The 25,752-nt window shown below is 42.4% G+C and overlaps 2 protein-coding genes across 2 annotated transcripts in view; both read left to right on the forward strand.

Moving 5' to 3' along the window:
• The first annotated feature begins 6,151 nt into the window (after window positions 1–6,151).
• OSGIN1 (oxidative stress induced growth inhibitor 1) lies at window positions 6,152–17,097 on the forward strand. The gene is made up of 6 exons (XM_057425399.1): window positions 6,152–6,301; window positions 10,496–10,598; window positions 13,087–13,223; window positions 13,488–13,679; window positions 13,988–14,079; window positions 14,746–17,097. The coding sequence occupies exons 2-6, from the start codon at window positions 10,514–10,516 to the stop codon at window positions 15,740–15,742; spliced, it is 1,503 nt and encodes a 500-aa protein (XP_057281382.1). The 5' UTR covers window positions 6,152–6,301; window positions 10,496–10,513; the 3' UTR covers window positions 15,743–17,097.
• A 4,362-nt stretch (window positions 17,098–21,459) lies between these two features.
• NECAB2 (N-terminal EF-hand calcium binding protein 2) overlaps window positions 21,460–25,752 on the forward strand; it is a 94,327-nt gene continuing 90,034 nt past the window's right edge. The window contains exon 1 of the mRNA XM_057425405.1: window positions 21,460–21,485. Within this exon, the coding sequence (XP_057281388.1) occupies window positions 21,475–21,485 (11 nt within the window). The 5' untranslated portion in view covers window positions 21,460–21,474. The remainder of the gene's footprint in view (window positions 21,486–25,752) is intronic.

A 25,752-nucleotide genomic window follows, 5' to 3' on the forward strand; every position in this document is an offset into this window, starting at 1 on the left:
AAGAATCTCTAACAGTTTTCTGCAGCCCTGTTTAAATTTTGTGTTACTGAGTTAAAGAAGCTCATTGCTCCTTTTCCAGTTTTGATTTACCCACTTGTATTTGAAAATTACTGTTTTATGTTGAGGAAAAATATGTACAGAGAATATGTTCAGTGCTCACAGTTAGGCTGTCACTCCTACTTCAGTGTTTCTTCTCTGTTGGTTATTCCAGTCAAGAAACCATGAGCATTAGCTTTTGTGGGATATTTTCTGCTTTGAGGCATATGCTTGCCAAGCTGCTCAGTCTGGCACATCATAATATGATACAGCAGCTTATTAAATTAAGCTGTCAGTTGCTAAATGCCAGTACAGATTAAAAGAGCATAACTGAGCACTGACAGTAAGATGGTAGACTAAAGGCTGTGTCTTCAAATGACCCTGATATCCTGATCTCATGTAAATATTTATGAGTATATTGACATTAAGATAAGAAGAGGAAAATTCTCTTCCAGCTTCATACGCAGTTCAATCTTTGACTAAGTCATAGCTGCTGTTTGTTTGAAATTAAAGTGCATGTGTTTACTTTTTCCCCAAACCATATCAATATTGAGATCATGATGGAGATCTGGGTGCAGTGCATGTGATTTGAGCTTTTCACTGCATGTTGTACTTGGAATACATAACCTGCCAAGGACCAGTCCTGGGAAACAAGCATGGCTGTAGTCCCTTGAGTCTAACGACTGTACCTCTTTTCATCCTACGAGTTTTTGAAAGGAAGCATATGTGCTGCGAAGTAGAAAGCACACTAGATTTGGCTCTCATCCCCATACATCTGGGGTAGAGGACAGTCATCCTGGCCTGTTTTCTAAGGGGGACCAGGAGAAATGCCTATGCAGGCACCCAGCACTCTGCACTGCTTCTCTACATGAACACTTCATGTGTGAAGTCAAAGTGACTATATTTTGGCAGGATATCCCACAGCACAGTGGGCTACTTCATACTTGCTAGGAACATCTTTTTCAGGGTATGTTTATGCAGACTGGCTTGATCTCTCCTAGTACTCTCCATTACCATTCCCTTAGCCTGTTTAGGAAAGACATGCAAGATCTTCCAATAAGGCATCTTTCGTATCCACTAGAGTGCCCACAAAAGTCTTTACAGCAGAGTAGCCAGAGAGTATGGCTGCATGAATGCAGAGAGCTTCAGAGCCCTCCTGGAGAGTATGACTGATTCTCAAGCCCCCATGTTTATTTCTAAATGGATATTTTCAAGACACAGGTGGAAATGGTTGATACCTCTAGACAATAAAGGGTGGTGAAAATATTTGTATTAGTCTCATTGATTTAGGAAGAAAATGTTCTTAGAACAGAAAATGATATCAAAATAGTTGAGAGCATCAGTAAAATTCACTGTTTAAAAATAGTTACAGCAAAATGTAGGGGTTTGCTTTTTACTTTCCTCAAACAATTTTCCAGGTTAACCAGACAGAACCATTTCAATCATTTATCTGACTGGGAGGTCAATGTTCCTTTGAATAACAAATGGGTGCGGTGAACCTTTATTTCTGTCCCCTTGGACCCAGCTGCCTAAACACTGCAAGAAGTATGCACACAGAACAAATACAGCCTTGGCTGGGACACGGGAAAGTAGGATACACAGTCCAGACCAAATCTTTCTTTAGAGAAAGCCATGTGAAAGCACAAACACATGTAGGAAGTCGCAAGTTCTGGGAGCAGAGCTGGGTGTCACACTCGCAAATTTGCCTAAGCTGCTCTTTTTGTCAAGCCTCACAATTATCTGGGCTTCCCCATGGCTTTTTTACCTTTGCCATTTAGCAGAGCAAGTAACATACTATCATAGGAGATATGCAGCTCCTGTCAGAGGTGGCATGGCCATAGCTTGCTGCTTCTGATTTGGGGCTGCCAGGGCATCTACAAGGAACATCTTGCTGATGTGGGTCCAGGTTGTGGTGTTGGTGAAAAATGTGGGGTTTTTTTAGTTGAAGCAAAAAGAAACGGGATAAAATCTTCCAGTATTGATGTCAAAATCTTTATTATTGTTAAATATGTGGGTTCTAGTTTTGGTGAATAAGCTAACATACAGTTTTGTCAGTGGAAGTTTTCCTGTGAGAAAAAGGTAGAGATGCTTTAGGTAGCAACAGAGCAAAGCTGAATTTTAGGTACTGCACAGAGATCATACGGACCCAAAACACTTGGTCAGGTTTTTTTAACATTTGAATTTGAGATTCTGCCCTAGATTAAATAATCTGCATTTGGGAGTAGGTGAAGCATTTAATGTTCTCTTAGGCAGAAAATACGCAGAATTTATATATGTGTTTTACCGTACTTGAAAGACACCAAAGCATCAAAGCACTACTGTGGCCCATGGAGGATCACACTTGGGAGTGTTGTTCTAATTATGAAAAAACAGCAGAACCTGAAGTTCTAAAATGTGAAGCATTGTAGTATGTCATGATAATTTGCACAGAATGATGGTACACCTTAAGGCTTGCTAGAGGGAAGGGTGGATGGATGCTAAAGAGGTACTGTAAGAAGTGTTCTGCTGTGAGTTGTCAGCAGCAGAGCTAACAGCAATGAATTCTGATACCAGTGGTGTGTTACTTCTTAAACTCCCCTAAATCAGAGCTATCTGACAGGTTTCATGCGTAGGACATGGATGGGTAGATCTTAATGATCTGAGGTGAAAAGTCAATTGATAACAAGGAAATTTCTTGGCTACAGCGTGTGGTTCAGGTGCAAAATGTTCCCTCAGAACAGTGCTGTGGCTCTGTCCATGCTTCCTGGCATGCTCTTCAAATTTTATGTTGGTAAAAACCAGCATCAGCTTGTTGGAGTTCTGAGAACGATATTCTACCTAACCTAAAGCGGAAACAGACTGACCTTGGCAACAAATGAACTCAGGATTGCTGACACTGTGAACTGAAGAGTATGAGTTGAAGGTGGAATGAATGACTACCAGTGAAGTCTGCCCCTCTTTCCTGTGGGATGAAACCTTATCAGGTGGGGTTTGAGTGGTGCAGCATTTTGAATTCTTCATCTGATAGGGGATGATTTGCCTACCTACCATTATATTATGTGCAATGATTGCTGATATAAAAGCAAATGTAATGCTCTACCTCCATGCTTTATGTTTTTTGCAAGTAGAGACAAAGATACAATTAATCCTTTACATTGTCAGTCTTTAATGTCATAGGTCCCATTTAAAAAAACCCAAACCAACTTTATAATGAAAGAAGCTTTTCACAAGCTGCTGCATTAGTATTATTTTGCTTTTCACAGACTCTCAGAATAGTTGGGGTTGAAAGGGGCCTCTGAAGATCATCTAGTCCAACACCCTGCTAAAGCAGATTCACCTAGAGCAGGTTACACAGGATTGTGTCCATGTGGGTTTTGAGTACCTCCAGAGGAGACTCCACAACCTCTCTGGGCAGCCTGTTCCAGTTCTCTGTCCCCCTCAAAGTAAAGATGTTTTTCCTCATATTCAGATGGAATTCCCTGTGTTTCAGTTTATACCCATTGCCCCTTATGCTGTTGCTGGGCATCACTGAAAAAGACTCTGGTCCCATCCTCTTGACACTTGCCCTTAAGATATTTGTATGCATTGATAAAATCCCCTATCAGTTTTCTCTTCTTCAGGCTAAACAGGCCTAGCTCTCCCAGCCTTTCCTCATAAGAGGGATGCTCCAGTCCCCTCATCATCTTCATAGCCCTCTGCTGGATCCTCTCCAGTAGCTCCTTGTCTTTCTTGAACTAAGGAGCCCAGAGCCAGACACACGACTGCAGATGTGGCCTCACCAGGCTAAAGCAGAGGAAAAAGATCACCTCTCTCAACCTCCTGGCCTTATGCTTCCTGATGCACCCGAGGATATTATTTGCCTTCTTAGTTACAATGTCACATAGCTGGCTCATTTGATGCCGCCTTGCTCATCTAGCTTAGTATCTGGTTTGGGGATAATGTTCCTTGGAGCATAAGCTTTACTATTTTATTTTTAAAAGGAAAAAGTTTAAAGAACAATGAAGAAACCCTTGCAAATAATTCATTTTACTGGCACTTTCCACTTAAACCCGTGATAGAGGTGTGGATTCCTTGAATCTCAGCTGGAATATAGTGCAATATATGTCAATGAATGAGCCTGTAGATCGGTAGTTTAGGAGAGGTTTTTTCCTGTACAAATCTAAAGCCATCTGAAGCCCTTTAAATTTGTGTACCAAGAAAAAGTTTTTGTCAGTTTGTGCACAGAAAGAAGCTAGAAACGCATACTCTGACAGCTATGAATACATAGTACATAGTGCAAAGTCATGCTGGAAATCTCTATATAAGCTTTTTACATGGACACTTAACTAATCTGAATGATACTGTTTGCAATAAATCAGGAAGAAAATGTAAGTGAATCACAAAAATTTGTAGGTCAAGGGCTGATTGCCAGCCAAGTGCAGATTGCACAATTATTTCCTCTTTTGAAAAGTTTGCTCAGGCAAGAGTGTTGAGCTGAATTATTTGTTGCTAGATAAGGTACACAAGAAGAAACAGTAACATTGGCATATATTCCATGGGGTGTATGTGTTGAGATACCTATAAAAAAGAAGCCCCCAGATTGATGAATTCGATCATCTTATTGTATAAGCAACTAAAGGATGGTGGGTTGTTGTTGTACATGCACATTTTCCTCTAAAGAATTGTACTGTGTACAAAATAGATGCTAGAGCTTATGGTTTTTAGAAAGACATCCTGGCTTTATTTATAGAGGTAACAGAGATTCTAGTTTTCCAGGTTCTAGTGGGAAATGGAGAGGATCTCCTCTTTGTACATAGAGGACAACTTTATTTCTGAAGGTTTGCACACACAGGTAGTATTCCCGATTTTACTGCTTATAAAGCCGGCCAAACCATTGTATGGTTCCCTCTTGTATCAATGGTATGAGCAAGTATGGACTTTAACATCTGTGTTCTTTAAAAAACTGGTTACAGGTCAGTCTTAAATCACCTAACCAAATAAACGTTGTAGTTTCTCTGGAAGCTTAATTTTTTTGCTTCACCAACATGAATACATTAGTTACCTGCCCATGAATATCTGAATAATGCATATAAAAGCCTTCTGTCAAAAAAATGAGTATGAGTTCTTTAAAAGTTCTGTGTAAACAAAGGCCCAGGCAACTTGAAAGAGACCTAAAAAAACCCATTCCTCAGCCTGACATGTATTTACCAAGTCAGATTTTCAGAGGGATCAGTGTTAGTTTAAATTCAAAATGAAACAATGGCTTCATATTTATTAAAACAACTTACTCTGGTGGAATTAAAATATATTATGAAGTATCCTGCTTTCATGTGGGTCAGAAGAGGATAGAATTCCTTTTCATGAACTGTTTTTATCTTTTATGTCACATGATTGAAAGTATGCATCTTAACTGAGTATCAGCAGTCCTCCTGATTCCCTGGAACTAGTAGCCTCAGAGATGAGAATATGCTTCACTTAAGACTTGAACTCAACACTTTGGCACAACTTTATTTCATTTGTTAAGGGCACTTTAAATTTAGCAACCTTAATAGATTATTCCACTGCATTGAGTAAGATACCAATATTCTCATCCAACGTGGTTTTTAAGTTTTACAGGAAGTAGTCTAACTCCTTTTATTGCTACTGTGCAATAGGTTTGTAAGACTTCATCTCACTGAAGAAAAAATTACAATTTTGACACCCACTGTATCTATTATGTAATAATAAAATGAAAATAAAACCACAAAGTAGGAAGAAAGTAATCACAGTTTCTTGTCCTTTTGTGGTCAAAAAGATCACTGTCTTCAGAGAAAGCATGCAGTGCTATCCTATCACTTTTATTCCCACCTGCGATTATAACTAGCTGTTTTCCTTTTAATACAGAGGAAAACCCCAGTTCTGCAACAAGAAGCACTGGATTTTATGAAGTTTCAGGTTTTAATTTACCCTTAAGTTTAAAAAGGAAGATATTTATTCAAGGCAGGACTTCTGCCATGCATGGCTCCTATAAGCCTGCTTTTGCTGTAGTTATGTAGTCAGCTGAACATTACTAAGAGGAAGATCACTACCTAATTCATTCACAAGCTGGGAAGGGAAATATTCTGCTGACTCATGCTTATAACTGTTTTCTTTGCTCCGCCTCCATTCATTTCAGCCCCTCCTCTCCTCATTGCTGGTAGCCTACTATATTTAAACAGCTGCCTTAGAGCAGAGACAGGATTTGAGGCTTGTAGTTTGGTTGGCTTTCCTGATTGTACAGGCATTTGCCTAAAGATCCCACTTCTTCTCATCAGACATACTGCTAAAGGTAAGAAGGCTGTAAGTAAACGTAGAGAGCTCTGCCTGGCACACTGTAACATTGTTTTTCTAAATATCACAGGGGTGTTTGTAGGAAGGTATTATTGTGAAGCTGAATTTTTTCCACATACTTTAATTGTGTTTGTGGGGTAACTGGCCTGGCATATAAGATGCAAGGGGTGGGGAGCAGGGAAATTTCTGAAACTTGAAGGAAAGTATAGAGTGTAAAATCTATTGAGATTTCTGCTCTTTTCTGAAAAAAAAATGAAATTTTAGAAGCTGCTGGTGAAATGAATGGGTTGATGAAGAAATGAAGCTGGAGAAAACTGTTGCCTTTCTCTTACAATTGTTCCTGTTTAAACCTGACTGTCATAGTAGCTCTTTCAGTCTCTTCCATTATTTATATACTGAATGCCCTGCTCTCTCAAACTCTCCCCATGTACAGGTCACATTTGGTGGTCCTTACTTGAGCAAAAGTTTCATTGATGTCCTAGGGAGAACTGCTTGCACATGACTGTTGTAATTTGGCTTTTTATTTCTGCTGAAGATCACTTAATGTCGTTGTCCTGCTAAATGCATCTTTGCTTTTTCTTTTACTCGCTTAAAATCTGATTCAGTTGTGCAGCCTGGAGCTACTAGGGGCCACACTGACTGACTTTGTGACTTATAGCCCCTCTGGGCTTAGGGCTGTGTTAAGAAGGTATGGAGAACTTGGCCCAGAATGAGCTGGGTACTGTACCAAGCCAGAACTACAAGCCAGTATCCCATAGACACTGAAATGCTTTGCAATCAACAAAGAGATAACTGTTAAGCTTGCAGCATGCTCCCAAATGAAGAGGAGGAAAAAAGACACTCATTTAAAGTAGGAAGCCTAAAGCAGGAGTCCAGCCTAAGATGAATGTCACTAAGTTGACTGTGAATGCCCAGCAGCCTACCCTACATAAAAGCAGGGTGAAAAGAGCAGTCTTGGGTTTCTTGCTAGCTCAGGTTTTATCTTGCTGGTAATTAATTCTGTATAGATTTGAAATGAACTTCAGTGTCCTCTATGCTTTCCAGTAACCTCTGCAAGAACAGGCTTTCATCTGCTGAACTGTATTAGTTGTACAGGTTATTGAGGTACATGTGGTCCCTTGATTCTAAGAGTAAAAAAAAAAAAAAATCCACCTTTACTTCAAATGGCAGTAAAAATGAACATTTGGTCTGAAACTGAAATGCTCTGAGCTCAGTTTTACCCTCAGAAGTCAAACATTTAGCCTGCAAGGTGGGAATAGCTACAAACAGGTTCAGCATGTGGTTTACTTTCTACTTAAAAAAGAAGCATTATCCACCATCTCTATGAATTTGAGAAATGGTAGCTATAGGTTGTTGAAGGGACTTTTTCTGTGTGTAGGAACATGCCAGAATAAACAGAAGCATCTCTCATGGCTGATCTTGTGTAGGTAGAATTGTCCAGTGTCAAAACTTGAGGAAACAAAGCATGCAGCACTGATATGGTCATTTTGGGACCCAGATCCTGACTAAAACTATGGCTAAAAGTGGTTATGTGTGTGTATGGATCAAGTAATTTCACAGACTAACAATTGTGCTCCTTTAGCCATTAAGGTTCAGTTTAATTACAGCAAATGCTCCTTCTTCATGTGTCAGAAGGTACAGAATGGAGGAGGAGAAGGAGGAGGGTGAAATGACGATGTTATTGTTGAGCTAGTGGCTGCTGGCTTTGCTCACTATCAGGGTGGGATAGGGTGGCATAGTGCAATGGCAAGGAGCCAAGGCAACCTTTCCTCTAAAGCAAACAGGACTGCCAGGCTGACTTCTACTGTCTTGTGCCTTTTTGTCCCCTTCAGGCTCACCCAGAAAAAGGCTGGCACACAACAACATGATTTGCACCCAAGTCTTACAAATGGGTTTGAAGGCTTGTTATTTATATGCTGGCTTTGCTGCTCTCCTGGAATACATGCTGTATTGGGTTGGTTCAGCAGTCCTTGCTTCCAGCAAAAATCTCATGGATGTTGCTGGGTTACCACTATCTACCAAACGCATACAGTTTTTCCATGCATGCTGCTGCAGAGTGCTATGAAGCAGAAACCTGGAAGATTGCTTCCAGAGATTTTGCTTCCCTCTTCCAGACTCCCAATAGTTTCACAGAAATAAGATGTGTACTCTCTGTTAGGAAATATTAATAAGAACTTGTCTTCCTGTGTAGTACAGCCATGGAGAGGGATTTATTTGTTACCATGGAGAAGAAATCTCTGCTGCCCTTCAGATAAGTACTCTGGTTTAGCTGGTTTGAGGGGAATACCTTACTGGTCACCCCAGTGTCTTGTTCCTTTGGTCTCTGACCTTCCCATGTGCTAGGGCTGAACTCTACCAATTTTAACTCTTGAGCTTTGTGATAGGGAATTACTTGGGGGTAAATTTACACACAAATCTGCTGAAGGTTGTGCAGGTTTTGGTTCATGTGGCAGAACCTACCCAAAAGGCTGGGGGAATACTTGGGCAGTTAAACTGTGCTCCTGCAGCTACCAGGGTTGGATTAAATACGCTGTAAAGGGATTATGCATGCCTCATTATGGACACAACACACAGAAGTGTTCATCTTCTGTAGTGCATGCACCTACTTATGAGTCTAAGGTAATTTAGGTTACCTTGGGAACTTAAGTTTTCTTGAAATCCAACTCTCTTCAAAGCCAGATGCTTGAAGTGACTTGAATTTGAAAGCCCTATTATGTTTTTAAGTGGTTCTTGCCCTGTCAGGCAAAGTGTATGAGTCTTAGACTAATGTTTAGTTAAGTGGCAATAGGCAACCTGTAAATATTTCTAAACTGTGATCCAAAACTTTGGACAAAGCTACTAGTTTTGAATTCAGCTTGTAAGGCTTACTTTGTGCCTCTTTACGTGGATGAAGCTGGGTCTTCATGGGGTCTAGCCCAGTGATGGCTGTATATTGGTGTGTATTAGAATTTCACATTCTTGCGGGCAAATCCACTTACAAGACTCCTCCTGAAGCCTGGGATTCTGCAAGTCCTGAACTGACCTGTGGGTTTCTGTGTGCTCATTCAGTCACCAGTGTCTTACCACATTACTGTAGTTGTTGGTCATGTAAATGTCAGGCTTAAAGTGAAACATTACACTTGTAAGATGACATTTGCTGCAATACCTGTGTCAAAGGCAGTGATGTGCCAGACCTTATGGAAGAGTGCAGTGTGCTTGCCAAAGAGCTTTCTGCACTGAAAAGGGTGTGGAGAGCATGCTGTACTGAACAAAGTCAAGCTATTCAGTCACTTTTTTTTTTTCACTTTCCAAAATGAGAATAATGTCCTTGTAAAAGGATCTGTTCTCTGTAGAATAACATAAAAGCTTATGCTGGATTTCAAAAATCTCATGTTTATTCTGTTAAAAATAACTTTAACTTCTCTAGATTAGTGATGGTATAGTTGAATTCCCTAGAAAACTAAAGTCATTATTTGACATGGTGGGATCCCTGCAGGAATGACAAAAAAACTTTGATTTTTTTTTTTATTAAATTAATTAAATATCTAAAAATTATTACATTAGTTTTGTAGATTACACTCTAATGACACCTTAGTCTTTAAGGTAATTATGATGTATAATTTGTCTCAAGGCTTCTTGTTATTTACTTGTTCAAACCAAGAGCTCTATTTTCTGGAAAACTAGCAAAGAAGGTTCAGGAACTAAACTAGCACTTCTCAAAAAACTCTGCAGTGATGGAATGGTACATATTTGAAAATGCAGTGAGATTTCCAGCCTTTGGGCAGCAGTCTTGACTAAATGCACAAATTGCTTTAAAAAGTATGAACTGCTCATGATAATTATGACCATTTTCCACACAGTATGGGCAAAAATGAAGTTTTCATTAACAAGCTGCAATAGTTCAGTTACTGTAGTGAGAAGGCTTCCGAAGTTGCCAGCTCTTCTGGAGGGACTGGAATTTATGTGTGGAAGCAAAAGATAAGGGTTCTCTCTCTTTTTCTTTTGGTGATATATAATCAGGGAATTATCCTTTGGTTTTGGGGGCAGGAGGAGAAAAAGATAAGGAGACCTATCTTGAGTGTGGAAGTGTAATGTGACTGTCTGTAATGCAAGGATAATACTCTAGATTCACCTGGGTTTGTGGGCTATAGAAAGTCATGGGTTTTTTTAGTCAAAAAAAAGCAAATAATTCAAAGCTTATTTGTTTTAACAGGTAGACTCCAGGACCTAAATGCTTCCAGATAGAAAGATGTACGCATTATTGACCAGACCCCAAAATAAGAGTGGGTTCAAGCCACTGCCTGTTGTGATCATAGGTAAGCTTTCTCATGCCAGCATTACTGTGTTCCCTCATGCTGCTGTTGCTTTGGACTTGATGTCTTCGGCTTTTGTTCTAAGTGTACTTATTCAAACCAGAAATGCCTGACCATTGTTTCTGCATCCTTTCCCTAACAGCCAAACTCCCTCTAGTACTAAAAGACCACTAAGAGTTGTGGGAAGTAGGGGACCAGGTAGTTGACACACTAAAACGCACACCTCTCTTTAAACAGTAAAATTGACAACCTTTTGGGCATCAGTTCAGCTGGGCCTGTTTTTTCTGATAGCTGTTTAGAAGGGTTTGAAACCTTTTACTACAGATAGTTGATCAACTTACTATGAAGTAATGACCCATAGTGCTTGGATTGAAGATGGGTTTGTTTGATTTTTTTTTTTTTTTCCCCATTGTGTGTGTAGAAAGTGTTCCAGATGCTGTTAAAATTTCTGGAAATTTTTCAGAGTTCTGTTAAAATGCAAGTCAGTTGCACTGATTTTGTACAAATTTAATAGAATGGTAAAAATCTGTGGGTTTTCTACCAGTTTAGAAAGCGGGTTCTGTAGTAACCGTCTTGTTCCCTTTGCAAGAGGGGAGCTTTGTAATGTGAGGTGATTGAGCAAATCAGAAGTAGTGATGTCAGTGCGTTCCCCTCTGTGACTGACTGTAATCTGTGCTCCAGTGCAGGTGTTGGACTCTGTTTATCTAAGCATGTGTTTAAATGCCTTTTAGGGCTGGTTCCTTCCTTATCTGTAGCTTAATTCATAGTACCCAGGAGATGTAGTTCAAAGTTAGAGCACCACATAAATCACTAACAGCAAGTTTGACAGGGTTACAACTACCAGCAGGTTCTAGCTTGACAGAGACTTTGTACTGCCCAGTTGTACAAGCCTTTAGGTGGGAGAGAGGCTATTTTGGTACATCCCTAGTGCTACCCAGTGATCTGGTGTGGAAATCTCACTAAAGCCACAGAAGCACTGGTGTGCAGATGTGCACTCTGAGGAGGCTGTTGGGCTGAACCAGCTCAGCTGTTTCACTGCAGGGACATTGCACACAGGTTCAGGCCCTGTTTCCCCAGGCCCTGCTCCAGGAAGCCTGTGGTGTCCCTCTGCTATGCTGGGAACCTCATGAAAGCAGTTGCTTTCTAGAATAGTTTGAGCCCTAGAGGCAGCTGTACATGTGACTGTCCATATCAAACAGATGTGGTTCACAGTAAATCCTCCCATGTGTTGCTGAGTGTTGTGCACTCGGGTGACTCAGTTTAGATTAGGTACTTTCTTGTACTTCCTAAAGCAAAGTAGTAACCTGAAAAATACTATATTTTACTACACCTGTATCTTAGTTTGCTTTTGATTTCTGTTGGTTTTGGATAACTTTCCTACAAGTGGAATATTCCAGACACTGACCTGCAGCTGCTGGTTCTTGCTCAGACTTTGGCCCAAGCTATAACACATACTGCCTTGCACATAGCTCACTGTTAAGCTTTACAGCCTGAGCCTCCCTCTCAGATCCACAGGCAGCAGCCTTTGCCCCAGTCACTCACACATGCAGCATGGGCAATGTGTCAATGCAGGCTGCTGTGTCACTTCAGCTCTCCTCCCCTACATCGTCACTGCATTATGTAATGGTGGTTAGTCACATACTTGTGAGCAGCAAAGCCTGAGCAGCCAAAGAGGCTGACACCTAGTTATGCAGACACTGTAAAATATTAAACATGCTGGAGAACAGCCATGGGAAAACTTTCCATGCGCTGCTCTCACTAGGCTTTGGAGTCACATAGATCAAGTTTTTTCTACTGGCTGTTGGGTGGTCAGCAGGAGTTCAGCGATCCAGCAATCTGTTCAAAGGGCTGTATTCTGGAGAGTTGTCTTGGCATGGCAGAGTGACTTTTTTCCTTAACACACTGCCTGCAGTACCATGGTGGGGCTGATTCCCATTTGAAAGTGTCCCCAAGACCTGTTAGTCAAAACTGTTACTGCCAGAAACCCCTTATTCGATGGGACTTGTCACTGAGCAGAGCTGTTTCCCCTTCTCTCCAATAGTAACTCTCTTTTCTGGATTTACTCTGTATCCTGTGCACCATGAACTACTCTGCACGGGTGTGAAATGTGCATCCAGGAGAGCTGAGGTCCCCAGTCCGTATAGGACTAGTTTCTAAACCTTTACAGTAATGAGCAATAACTCAATTAATCAGCATCCTAGAGACTTCAAGCTCCAGGTTAGGTTAACCTCTGGCTTGTTTAACCCAATATCTTTTCAGCAAGTTCTGAAGATCTTGTAATTCAAATAGATGCAACTGAGGACGAGAAGGGGACATAAGAGTAAAATGATTTCCCCAACTCCACCCAATAGGTCAGTGGTCAACCTGGAACAGGAAGTCCCCTGTATCCATAGCAATGTTGTGTCCTTTGAATTGGTTGGTACATTACAGAAGCCCATTAAGAAGCATTTCTGTCTGCAGGAGTATAAATTTTTCTCCATTGTCTTTCTAGGGAATGGTCCTTCAGGAATCTGTCTCTCATACTTGCTGTCAGGCTACATCCCTTACTTCAAAAGAGACTCTCTTCATCCTCATCCCATTCTTCAGAAGAAACTGGAAGAGGCACAAGATATCTCCATTTTGGACCAGGTTTGTGTAAAGACAAACGGTATAACAACACAGTAAAGCACACAGACAGAATGAGCCTTAAGCAATGCACTTCTAGTTGTCCAGATTTCCCCTGTATGAAATGCCAGCATTGCTGCTAAGATCCTTGTGGTGGTCCTCAGGGTCTGTGTGCCAGTAAATAAGCTTCACAGAAGACCAAGACCACTGACTGGAAGCCCTGGAGTAACAAGCAGTCTGCTGCCTGTCAGGACATGCATCTTGAGCATCTCTTCTGCCTTTCTTTAGGATTTGGAGTATCTGTCTGAAGGCTTGGAGGGACGATCCCACAGCCCTGTGGCTCTTCTGTTTGATACTCTTCAGCGTCCAGACACAGACTTTGGTGGAACAGCAGAATCTGTCCTCACTTGGTGGCATGAGACCGACAGAGCCATCCCCCATGTGGTCCTTGGCAGAAATCCTCCTGGAGGTGCCTGGCATGTATGTGAATTGAAGCCTTAGGTCTATGTGTTGTAAGATAGCCAAATGCGTTGACTGAGAGGCAAAAGCTCTTTTAATATGCCAGTCAGCCACATCTGATTTTATGTATATAGACAGGGAAAAGTTTAAAAGGAAGAAAGTGTGAAATGCATTTATATTTCCAGTCTTGTGTTCTTTTTGGAGAACTTTGATGGCTTCATGCACAAGAGCAGATGAGGGGAAATCACAGATTTCATTATCTGTGCCATAATGAAACATGGCAAAATTGCATATCGTGTCTTATATTAAGTAACTATTTTTTGTTCCAGTCTATTGAGGGCTCTATGGTTACCCTGAGCAGAGGGGAATGGATGGGGCTCCCAGATCTCCCATTCAAAGACTGGCTAAAGCAAAAGAAAAGGTAAGATACCTATGGTGTGATTATTTTCAAACATGAGATGTTTGGGTATGTGGAGTGGAGTGGACTTCTTGAACGTAGCTAGTTCTCTGTTATGGATCATTCTATTGAGAGAAAGGACACCTTCCCACCCTCAAGTAAAAGTCCATTCTGCATTCAGGGATTCAGGTAAAGTTGCAGTGCTGCTTGGAATGTGTCCTTCTTAACGACTACTAGGGAGATGGATCACAGTGACCATGGGTTCTGAATAAAGTTTGGAAAAGCCATGGTCATCCAACTTCTGTGTCTACTGCTGCTGTCACAGATGACAAGTATAATCAGCTCAGCTACTGTACAGGCTGAGATGCTTCTGCTCTTGATGTGTAACAGTCTTCAAGAGTCCAGGAGTTAAAAATGGAACCGAAGCAAGATGTGAGAGGAAGTCACAAACAAGCAACCATGTTTTTAGGGATGAGATTCATTCTAGAGGAAGCTGCCTCTGTTTAGCATCTTGTTGACCTCCATGCTAGCTCTATATACCAGTGATAACTTTGCTAAGTTAAGGAAACTAGATAAGTCTTTTCTGGTAGTTCGAGGATAAATGGCTTTAGGATACATGCAGTGGAAGAGGGAAGAAATTCCAGTTTCCTACTTGACTACTGCTTGACCTTCATTTGTGTTATATTACAGAGGCCTCAGAAATAATAGAGCCACAGCAGAAGACATTGCTCAATATTACCAACACTATGTGGTGAAGAAAGGACTGCAGAAGAATTTCAGATGCAGTACTGTTGTGACCTCTGTGAGGAAAGTGAGTGCAGATAGCATCTCCAACCACACACAAGAAGATTGGCAAGAGAATAGTGATGACTCAGTCTGGAACTTCGAAGAGAAAAGCACAGAGGTCTTTCAGGTGGATGGCTTTTTCAAAACTATGAAAGGTGATAAAGAACCCTTCTCCATCTATGCTGAGAAAGTGGTCTTAGCCACAGGAACATATGATAGCCCTACTTGGCTTGGGGTCAAGGGAGAGAACCTTTCCTATGTCCATCACCAGCTGTCTGCCCTAGAGGAAGCAGTGAAAAATAACAGCATTGGCATCATGTCAGATCCAGTCTTGATTGTAGGTGCTGGTCTGACAGCTGCTGACGCGATTCTCTTTGCTCACCATTGCAATATTCCAGTAATCCATGTTTTCCGGAGAAAAGTCAGTGATCCAGGTCTTATTTTTAACCAACTCCCCAAAATGATGTACCCTGAATACCACAAAGTCCATCAGATGATGAAAGAACAGTCAGCTGCTTGTGCAGGGTCCTATGAATGTTATGTTAGCCTTCCTGAACATCATGTGCTATCCTTTGGCAAGGACAAGAAATGTATCTTTCAAGATAAGAATGGCCACCAGAAAGTTTATAAAATTTCCATGGCTCTTGTTTTGACTGGCTCAAACCCCAACCTCTCCTTTCTGCCAAATAATGGCATTGACTTGGCAATGAACAGCAGCCAACCAGTCAATCCAAAGAGGAATCCCATAGATGTTGACCCATTCACCTATGAGTCCACTCAGGAGAAAGGACTTTATGCTCTAGGACCTTTAGCTGGAGATAACTTTGTACGTTTTGTACAAGGCGGGGCTCTGGCTGTTGCCAGCTCTCTGGTCAAGAAAGCCAACAAAAATCCCCCCTAACAAATAACATCCCTATGCTGTGTCTGAATGGGTCACTGCTGTTTTCTTGAAGAAGCAACTCATCTGATTTGTACGTCCTCAAATGTAAAGCCCATACCTGGTATTCTCCAGGGTTCTGCAGAAAGTTAGTAAGTTCTTGCTGAGTTATTTGAGAAAATTAAGTTACCAAATAGAGGGGGTTTCACATATGGTAGTGTCTTCAACCCCTGGGGATTCAGCTCCTTGCATGCATAGCTGTGCATAAAGGCTGCAGGGGCTTTGGATCTTGTGCCTGGAAAAGTAGAGGGCAAGACAGTGATTGCTTTTCTTTGTAACACCTTCCAGATTACTGACAATTGAATTGGGGAACAATCAATGTTTATTATTTCCAGACAGCAGGCTGACGACCCTGTGTGTGTCCATGTCATACAGTGTTTTTTTCAGTAAATGAACTAAGCTGTTGTGGTTTTATTTGCTCCTGTGCCTTGGCTGTATGGTCTTATTAGACCAGAAATGACTGACAGATTCTTCAGGTACCTCTCTGGCATGTGAAGTGGTACTCCTCAAATCAAAACTGACATCAAATAGTCAAACTGTATTGTCTCACTGACAGCAGCAGCAAGCAATATGTAGTATCTTTTTAATCAAGAGATTCCTGTGATGATGTTTTTTCCTTCTTGAGAAGAAATGGTACTGATTTATAAACGCTTTGTTTACCATCTTGCAGCTTCTACTTTCCAAATCCTAAAACTGCAATAGGCAAATTCTTGGCAGCTGCTATCAAAGACAGCAGAACTAAAGGGTGCTACTAGTCTGTCTTGTAACCACCCAGGTACTGTATGGGGCTTCTGCTGCACAGTGTTTCAGAAAGATGCAATATGTTATATATTGTCTGAAATTCTAATGTTTTTTTTTTTAAAATAATGTTATGTGTGTAAAGGGGAAATTGGCACAGTCACTTTTTGATAGTTTTATGCTGTATATAGCAAACTAGTTTTCTAAAAGATTTTTATTGGCAAAACATTTTGTTACAGGCTTTCAGTCAGCATTTTGAATGAGCTTGGGTAGGAGGGAATGATGCCTTATGTTGCAAACAGGATTCTCGACAGACCAGGGCCTTCATACCTCTCACAGGAAAAAAAGTCTGTCTCAGAGCTAATCTGATTTGATATAAAGACAGACTTTGCTCCCTGTGCTGCACTGAAACTCGCTGACAAGACAGGATACTTCTGAGCCTCTGGAAAGCTCAGTATGTGGAGACAGTGGCAGTTTGTAAATGAATGGAGCTTGTCTGTGGTGTCGCTGTATCATACTTGACTATTTTTGCTACTGACTATTCTTGTATGAAATTTTTCAATAAAGGGATTCCAGACTTAGTCTCTGTGTGTTTTTCAGTTCTGACTTTGAATCTCTGACCCAGAGAAGATCTGATGAACTTTTTGTCAGCTTCCTGGCAAGCACCAGGAAAGGATGTGCCTTGTGCTTGCCAAATGCTACGTCTTTCAGCTCCCTAGGAGAGATGAACTGATACTCTTTTCACCCTGCCTTATGCGCATTTTAGGAGATTAGGTCCCAGGTAGTGCAAGATTGTGCTGTTCCTCTCCTGCACTTGGCCTTGCTAGAATAAAAAAAAATCGGTGATCAATGTTCACCTTTCTAAAAACACCTAGGTCTCAAAATCCTGCATCAAAAACAGAGGAAAGAACAAAAACTAAAGGGCAACTTAGAAAAACAAAGGAGCATCAGAGTGTTTTGGGAATTAGGGCATAGGACTGGTGTCAAGTGAAATGCTGCTCTTACCATCTCTGACGTCAAAGTTGCAATATTTGTGCTGATCATTGCTGTATTCCACATTGTATTATGCTGATCTAATTTGGCCTGTACTGGGGAGCTTCTAACCAGTGCAGCAGCCTGTGTCAGTGGAGTTTGAGTGACTGTTTTAAATGGCCAGCTTTCTTGCCCAAGAGGGATGAGCTGATTATAGGACTGGAAAAGGAAGTGGTTTTTCAAAATCGATGCTTGGGAAATATCCTACATTCTGCCCTGGAGGAATGTCAAAGCAGAGGATCTCAAGAGCAGAGGTGGGGGCTTACTCAGCAAGTCCTCAGGCCAAGGCTGTGCAGTGCTAATCCAAGTTGCCGTTCTGTATCCAGGGAGGCAAATAGGAATTATTGTTCCAAAACAATCAACTGTGAGAGTCAACAGATATCAGCTTTGTTACTTGTGGAATTCACCCTTGCATTACAGCCTTGACCTACAGCATGTGATAGGACCAGGAAAAAAGTCTCCTTATGGAGTTTTGGATGTGAGCATCATGTTCCGTCTGTGCAGATGCTAAATACTTTGCCCACTGTTTGCGTCGTTGCACGTGAGGGCCAGTCGGGAGGTTACCTTGGTGAGTTACTGGCTATTTAAAATTGAAGACCACTCTATTTCATTTCTTTGTCCCCTGCAACTCCTTTGGTGTCCTCTCCATGCTGCCCAATGGGAACCTTCTGCAGCCACAGTGACCAGAGTAGGTCAGTCTAGGAAGCCTCAAGCAACTTCTCTGCTCTGCTAAATTCACATGTCACAGCTTGGGTTTTTCAATCAGACCTCTGGCTTCTGCTAAGAGATGATGTTCATCACTCCACAACAAGGGTTCAACGTCAGGCACCTGTTTTCTGTCCTTAAGGGCTCCTCAGCCTCCTTTGGTTTCCTCCCTGGACTGATCAGTCCCCAGTTTGTGTTTTTGCAGAACAAGTTCCTGAGACCTGCTGGTGCTTGCCAGGAGCAGTGGGAAAATTATGAACCCATAACAGAAACAACGATTTGAAGTTTGAGAACAAGACAACAAAAAAAAAGAGAAAGAAAGACTTGTGGTTTTTTTTCTTTTATTGTGCTGGTGAGTCCTTGTAGTCAGGGCTGATGTGTTTTAAATAAACACACTTGTGGGTGCGGCAGGACTGTCTGTGCAAGCCTAAACTGAGGCATCTCTGGTTATGCAATTAATGTACAAATGTACTGCTTCTACTTTTTGCTTTGGTGAAGGACTTCTGAGATGTCAGAGCATGTTCGTTGTGAGGTTTTTTTCTTAAAAGAAGGGTACCTTCTTAAAAATCACATTTTTCATATATCACCTGGATTGAAATTTTTTCTGTAAAATAATCTTGTGAACCCCTTTGGTTGCTTGCTTTCTTTAGCCACTCTTCTGTCTATGAGCACAGGACTAAATCTAGCTATATCTTCACAGAATCATAGAATGGTTTGGGTTGGAAGAGACTTCAAAGCTCACCCAGTTCCAACCCCTGCCATGGGCAGGGACACCTTCCACTAGAGCAGGTTGCTCCAAGCCCTGTCAAACCCAGCCTTGAACACTGCCAGGGATGGGGCAGCCACAGCTTCTCTGGGCAACCTGTGCCAGGGCCTCAGCACCCTCACAGGGAAGAACTTCTTACTAATGTCTAATGTAAATCTCCTCTCTGTCAGTTTAAAGCCATTCCTGCTTGTCTTGTCAATGACCACTATTTAAAAGGTCTACAGAGCATTATGATTTATTGCAAATCTGAGGACTGCCTAAGTTTTACCTTTGTAAGGACCTTAGGAAGCTGTCAGACTGTTGCAGACTGTGGTGGCTTAAATCAACCTGCTTTATTTGTGAAATACAGATATTTGTGGGCAGGCCAGGAGCCAGTGCGCCATTGCTAACTGACAGCTCCTGAGGCTGTGCTAAACCGCTTGTAATTGAGGAGCACTTGGAGGAATGGCTTCTAGCAGAAGAGATTTCAAGCTGGAACCAAGCCTGGAGACTCCAGGGAAAAAACATCTGAATTCCAGGGCTCTGAAGCAAGCTGCAAGGGTGGAAGCAAGCTCATGATTAGACAGTGGCTAAGTGGGGAGTAAGAAAATGGAGCGCAAATTTATTTGCTGTTGTTGGCTGGATCCTGCCTTCTGCCAGAGCCTAGAAAGCTGTGTGGATCTGCTGTCCAAGAAGAGTTTTCTTTGCTGTCGTTAGGGACCAAGCTCTAAAGGCCAGGACAAAACCTGGATCATCTGCTGTGGAGCTTGGAGACAGAGAGATTCCGGTCTGGTGAGGGAAGGAAAAAAATCCTATGGTATTTCTGCCTTTGGCAGCATGACTGTGCCTTTCTGCCCTATACGGGCATGCACATTACAAAGGTTGGCTCAGAGAAGTAGGACTCACTAATGCATCGATTTACAGGAGCCTGCTTGAGGAGAGGCAGAGCAAGCAGCTCCCATGAACTTTCTATGAAGGAAACAGCATGGATTTTGTTTTCCAGCCCAATTTTTGCTGGTTGCATTCACTTCTTGGAAGCACTGTTGACAGTTCAGCTTGATTTTACAGCTACGCTGCAGCAAGCTGGAATCGAGGGAAAAGAGGGGAATCCTGAGCCAGGCAGCACACATGCACAGGCAGCATGGCTCTGCTCCACAACCGGCACCACTGCCAGCTGAGAAACCTGGTTTGGAAGGTGAAAGCACTATTTATTTAAGATATTTACACCGCAGCTGAATTTCCACATCTTGGTCTCACTGTAAGTGAAGGGGCTGGTGAAATAACTGCAGGAACCACCTTTACCAGCTGGGACACAGCTGCAAATTGCTGTGGTCCCCAAGCCAAGCCAGGGTGTTTGATTACAGCCCAGCTATCTCCGGGCGTAAACAGAGCTGGTCTGGCCACAGTGTTAGATCAGGGTCAGAGCAGAGGGGGGCTGCTTGGCGAAATAGCGGCCAACTGGAAGCTGGGAATTAGAAGGAGGTTCAACAGAGGTTGTGAGCATGTAAGGTTACTGCTGATGACAAAATGTGGATTTGGGGATATTACATTGGGTAAGTCTCCAACTTTGAGTTGTGCCATTATAGCCCACTGAACCTTTTGCCAGAGAGGCAAACTTTAACCAGAGGACAAGCAAAGGGCAGGATGAAATAATTCCTTTAATGGCAAAAAAATAGAAAATGAGGAGAGCTGTGCTTTTTTTAAGAGACCACAGACACAGTTTCAGGCCTAAAACATTCATTCTTTTTGAGAGCCGGTCCAGAGGAGCAAACGTCATTTGCAACTTGGCATTAATACCCAAATTATCCAGTATTACGGTAACTCCGAGTCAGCAGAGGTCTTGGAGGCATAGATAGCTTTCAGAGCTAATAAACTCGCCAACAGACCTTTCAACTGAAAAGGCCAGGAAACTTGTACATCAGAAAAAAATTCCTTGGTGTTTTTCTGGGGTAATAAATGGACTTTTCAGTTTAAACATTTAACAAAACCAAGTAAATGACGAAGTGGTGGGATGCCTAATGCCGATGCCTCAGTGGCTGCAGTGCCAGGAGCACCGTAGGCTGTGCCAGATTCAGCCTGCCCTCACAAGTCATCCTGCCTGGGGACCAAAGGGGACACAGGAGCTGTATGGCCTTGGCCAGGAGGAAACAGATACATGTGATGGGCATCATGACATGGTTTATCTTCCCAAGCTGCAACGGCTGCTGCAAAAATGGTGAATGAACAATGAGTCAAGTTACACAAAATTAACTTGGCAGTGTCATTTCTAAGCAAATCTGAACTAATGGGAAGTCCATGCCATGTAAATACCTTGCACTATGCAGCTTAGTTTTCTTTGTCTTCTTTTTTTTTTAAATCTGGTTGCTGGGATGCCAGTGCTGGATTTACTGTTTTATCCAACAGCAGCCTGGGAAAAGAAGCAGCAGCTGCACACGCTTACGTGTCATGGCTCAGGGCTAGAAGGATTTCATAGCCCATGCTTTGCAGGTGGGATGTTCTGTGGGCTTGCTCCTACAAGGGTGGTAGGGGCAGGCCTGCCTGGGCATGGGTGGGAGTCTGCATAGGCCTGGGGGCTGTGTGAATGGGAGAGGTTCAGCAGGGTCTGACACTGCATGTGTAAAATGCAAGGAAAATGAAACTGGATATATGGGGTACCCACTCCCCACCAGTTTTCCTGCAGCTGGTTGGGAAGAACCGTGTCAGCATGACCAGTCCTGGATGCTGGGACGGGAACACCAATTCCAAGCTCAGATGTTGCAATTGAAGTTTTCCTTGAGCCTTTTCCAGTACCTGCTTGCCAAACTTCCTTTCACTGGAGTTGCCGGAGCAGCTTTCCTGTAAATGCTGCTCTTGTCACAGCAGCTGCTCACAAAATTAGGGAAATTGATGTGCAATGAGATACATGAGCAGCAAGAGGGAAGGGTTGTGTTTTGTATGAATGAATTACATGTGACTGACACTGCCTGAAGTACCTGAAGTAACCTATTTGCAAAAACGTATCTCATCCCTCGCTTCCATGAAGTTTAAACAAAAGAGATTTCTCAGGCACATTGATAAAGGCAGTATTAATTAATAAGATGGCTAAAGGCAGCATGTCAGCACACAACCTAAAGGCAGCATGTCAGCACACAACCTCTGTGAGATATTGACCTGATCAAATGTGTAATAGTAAGAAGGTTTTCTCATCTCAAAACAAAACAAAAGCTTTAAAATCCTCCCTGTTTTACTTTGAGGTGGAAGTAAGACCTTTGGAAATTTTTCATTAGGAACAGACACAAACCAGTGCCCGATTGGGATTTTCAGTGAAGCCTCAGACACAGTGCCCTGACATTGCGGTGAGCGCTGTAACCTCCGGGATTTTAGGGTGATTTCTGGTTCCCTTTTTGGCTAGCACTTCTACCTCAAGGCTGAGAGACAGCTCTAGATTTGTGTTTCACCAGAACTAATTTCTTCCCCTGCATGTTTCTGGTCTTGGTGAAGTGGTGTTTGTAAGAAGCAGAAAAAAGTTCCCAGGCAATACTGTGGAGGTAGCTGTGCAGCAACCACATGTACCATTTCATAGTTAAGGTGACTGTCATCCTTAGGCTAATACAAATAAGTTCACATTCCTGAAAATATAAATATTTATATAAACATTTTTCAGGAAGGTGGAGAAGCAGGTGTCTGAGAAAAATATAAAGTTATATAAACCAGTGTTATCTCTCTGATGTAACACTCCAAATGCCTTATCCACTGAGTAATCTGGATATGACATAACAGGGGAGCTGGCCGAGAGCCAGCCAAGTGAAATGTTCTCACCCTGAAACAAAGGAAAGCAAGTCAAAGGGAGGTGGAATTGCCCGTTCCCAGGCTGCCTGTGTCCCCTGTGACCTTCCTTGCATTCTGTTACATCCATTTGCAGCAAATTTTATATTTTCCCCCCCTTCCTTTAAACAACGTAATGGATACTCTTCCACCCATGTGGAATGGCTTGCTGCAGAGGAAATGACGTGGCTCCACTGGATCAGATCCCTATTTGCAAGCAGAGCGTTAGGTGAAGAAAATTACAGGGCTTTGAGTGCAATCCCACAGCTGAAACAACGAAGTCTTACTCTGGTGGAATATCATTAAGGATGGATGAACCACCTTTCCTCCTTTCCTCACATGAGCAGTCCCAATAGCTTTTGAACACTGCACTGATAAAGGAGGCAGAAATGCACAGGATAGAAGTGTTTATTCTGTTAAGGGCCAAATACCTGAGCCCCAAATTCTCACTCTTTCTGAGGCTAGAAAGTCCCAATGGCTCCTGCTTGGTGGAAAAACTAATACTAAACATTTTCTGTATGGAAACACAATTTCCATGTTCTCTTGATTCCCTAATACTCAGATTTGTCAGGGTGATGTTTCATGAATTATTTATTACTTTGACGTTTATATTACATGGAAAAAGCTCAGCAAGCAGGATGTTCCATTTGATCATACCTTGAAACTGCCACCTGCATGTGTTGGGTTTTTCTTTTCCAACAGCTCTCACAATAACAACTGGGAATTACATTCTCGATAAACAGGAAGGAAATTTGATTGCTGGCCAAGTTTGTCTTCAAAATCCTTCCAGTGGGCTGCAGATAGGCAGCCACCCCATGTGCAAGAAGGATTGGACATGTCCTAGTAATGGACAGTGACTAGTGATGGACAGTCATCGCTAGTCACTGGTTCAGCAAACAGGGATTGTCCAGGTTGGGGAGCTGAAGGAAAGCCTTTAACGGGGAAGCAAAGATGTAAAAGGCTGAAAGAGGACAAGCCTGAAGAAAATGAATTATTTGAGGAAACTTCCTTGGATTTGGACTGGAGGATATGAAAGTGGCAACTGTGGCAGGGTGCTGCCATGATCAGCCCTTCTGCCACGGGTGATTTTCTCTAGAGGCTCTGCTGGTGCCGAAGCAGCAGCTACCTAGGCCTGGGCTGCATTTTCTTGCTCTTCTTTAGATGAGAAATACAGAACATTCGTGGAGAAAGAATAACGAGGTTATTACAGGGAGCTGGGAAATAACGTTGCTTTGTGTTAACAGCAGGCATTTTTCTAGAGATGCTTAACTGCCCTTCATCAACACCACACAGCCCCCGCATGAAGTTGGTTCCTGCTGTATTTTCAGTCTGGGAAGGGCAGGCAGTTTGCTGTGCTTCACTGTCACGTAAGGTGGTGTGTTCAAACTGGCCTTTGTGGGAGTGACAAGTGCTTTTTTCTTTCTGGCTTTTCTCTCCATTTTTGACTGTCATAAAATTAAGTTACATCAAGAACCCTTTCAGTGCAGGTCACAGGCGAGCATCCTCATGCTGATTTAAGAAGTGCAGTATTGTATTTATTGCAGGCTGCTTACCCTGGGTGGAACTGCCAAGCCCTGCTCCCTGGCCAGCTTACTTCCTACATAACTGCAATGACTGACACTTATATCCCAGTAAATATTAAGAGAAATCACTGTTCATTTGCTGAAGGAACGGCCCCAGATACAGCCTCCTCTAATCTGGCTGTCAGAGCTGCAGGGTACTGCCCATACTTCTAGACATTTTGTGGTTGATACTGGGCAGGCTGTTACCCAAATGTATTGTATCATGAGGATTGTTTTTTGAGATTGGCATGTGAACCATCACCAGAGATCAAGCACAAGCAGCAAGTTGTTCAGGTGGAGGATGAATACATGATGGTGTTATGTTGTCATAATTCCAGGCTCAAAAGTTATTGAGAAAGCCTCCCCTTGGCAGATGGACTCACAAACTTATTAGCCAAAGCTTTTGTATTTTGCCTTAAAAATGGATCATCCAGCACTTTTCTGCAGTGTGCCAGGGCAGGTGAGCACTGGTGTGTGCAGGGATGGGAGTAGGAGGCAGCTCTGCTGTCAGGGATGTCATGATTGACAGCACAGAGCTTGCCAGCACAACAGAATATAAGTAAGATCCATAAGCTGGGGAAGAGAATGAGTTAGTAAGCCAGCACCATCCATTTTCCAAATCCCAGATATCTTCCTAGAGGGACTTTTCCCCATCTGATTCAGGATCATGATGTGTGGCAAGTTGTAATTCCAACCAAATGCCTCTGGCACCTATTGGTGATTTACCTACCTGATGCCTGGATTTCCTAGCAACAAGATTAGTCCCAGCAATACACAGTTGGTGCAGCCATGGAGACCAGGGGGCCTTGCAAGTACCCAGGATCTTCTTACCAGGCTTTGTGCCCTCTCCTGGTCAGGTGCACCCTTGGAAACATTACTGCAAGGCATCAGATTTATTCTGGAGACAGAAGGTGAGTGCATTGGGGGAATACCTATAAAAATGTCCAGAAACAAAGGAAACCCACTCAAGAATCTGAAAGAACTCATGGATGCAACCCACAAGCGTTGTTTTCTCTGCCAGGAAGAAAACCAGAGATTCAGGTAGCTTACCTCACTGCAGTTCAAGATTTCTGTATTTCTGCAGTCATGGACACAAGCTTTTTCTGCTATTTAATATAGCCACTCTCAGCAAATTTAACATAGCCACTCTTGACAAATCTGAAGTGACACCTGAAGAACGCTGCTGGAAGACCTGTCAGCTGGGAGGCTTGCAACCAGGTACCAAACATCCCACCAGATGTTCATGCTTCCTGGAGGACCAGCATAAAAAACAGGCTTCTACCACATGAGAGTTGGTGCTAAGGAACCCAAGAAAGAAAGACAGAGCTTGCTGGAATGAATTTAGACTGTTTGGATATATAGCATGGTTTCATTTAATAGCTCTATTT

The sequence above is a fragment of the Pezoporus wallicus genome, unplaced genomic scaffold, assembly GCF_028554395.1.
Source record: "Pezoporus wallicus isolate ANWC-B61680 ecotype Strahan unplaced genomic scaffold, APGP_CSIRO_Pwel_v1 contig_8693, whole genome shotgun sequence".
In the NCBI taxonomy this organism is placed as follows: Eukaryota; Metazoa; Chordata; class Aves; order Psittaciformes; family Psittacidae; genus Pezoporus; species Pezoporus wallicus.

Coding starts and splice junctions, on each gene's coding strand:
- OSGIN1 (XM_057425399.1), top strand. CDS start 10,514: ATGCTTCCAGATAGAAAGATGTACGCATTATTGACCAGACCCCAAAAT. Junction 10,599..13,086: donor ACTGCCTGTTGTGATCATAG/GTAAGCTTTCTC, acceptor TTGTCTTTCTAG/GGAATGGTCCTTCAGGAATC. Junction 14,080..14,745: donor TGGCTAAAGCAAAAGAAAAG/GTAAGATACCTA, acceptor GTTATATTACAG/AGGCCTCAGAAATAATAGAG.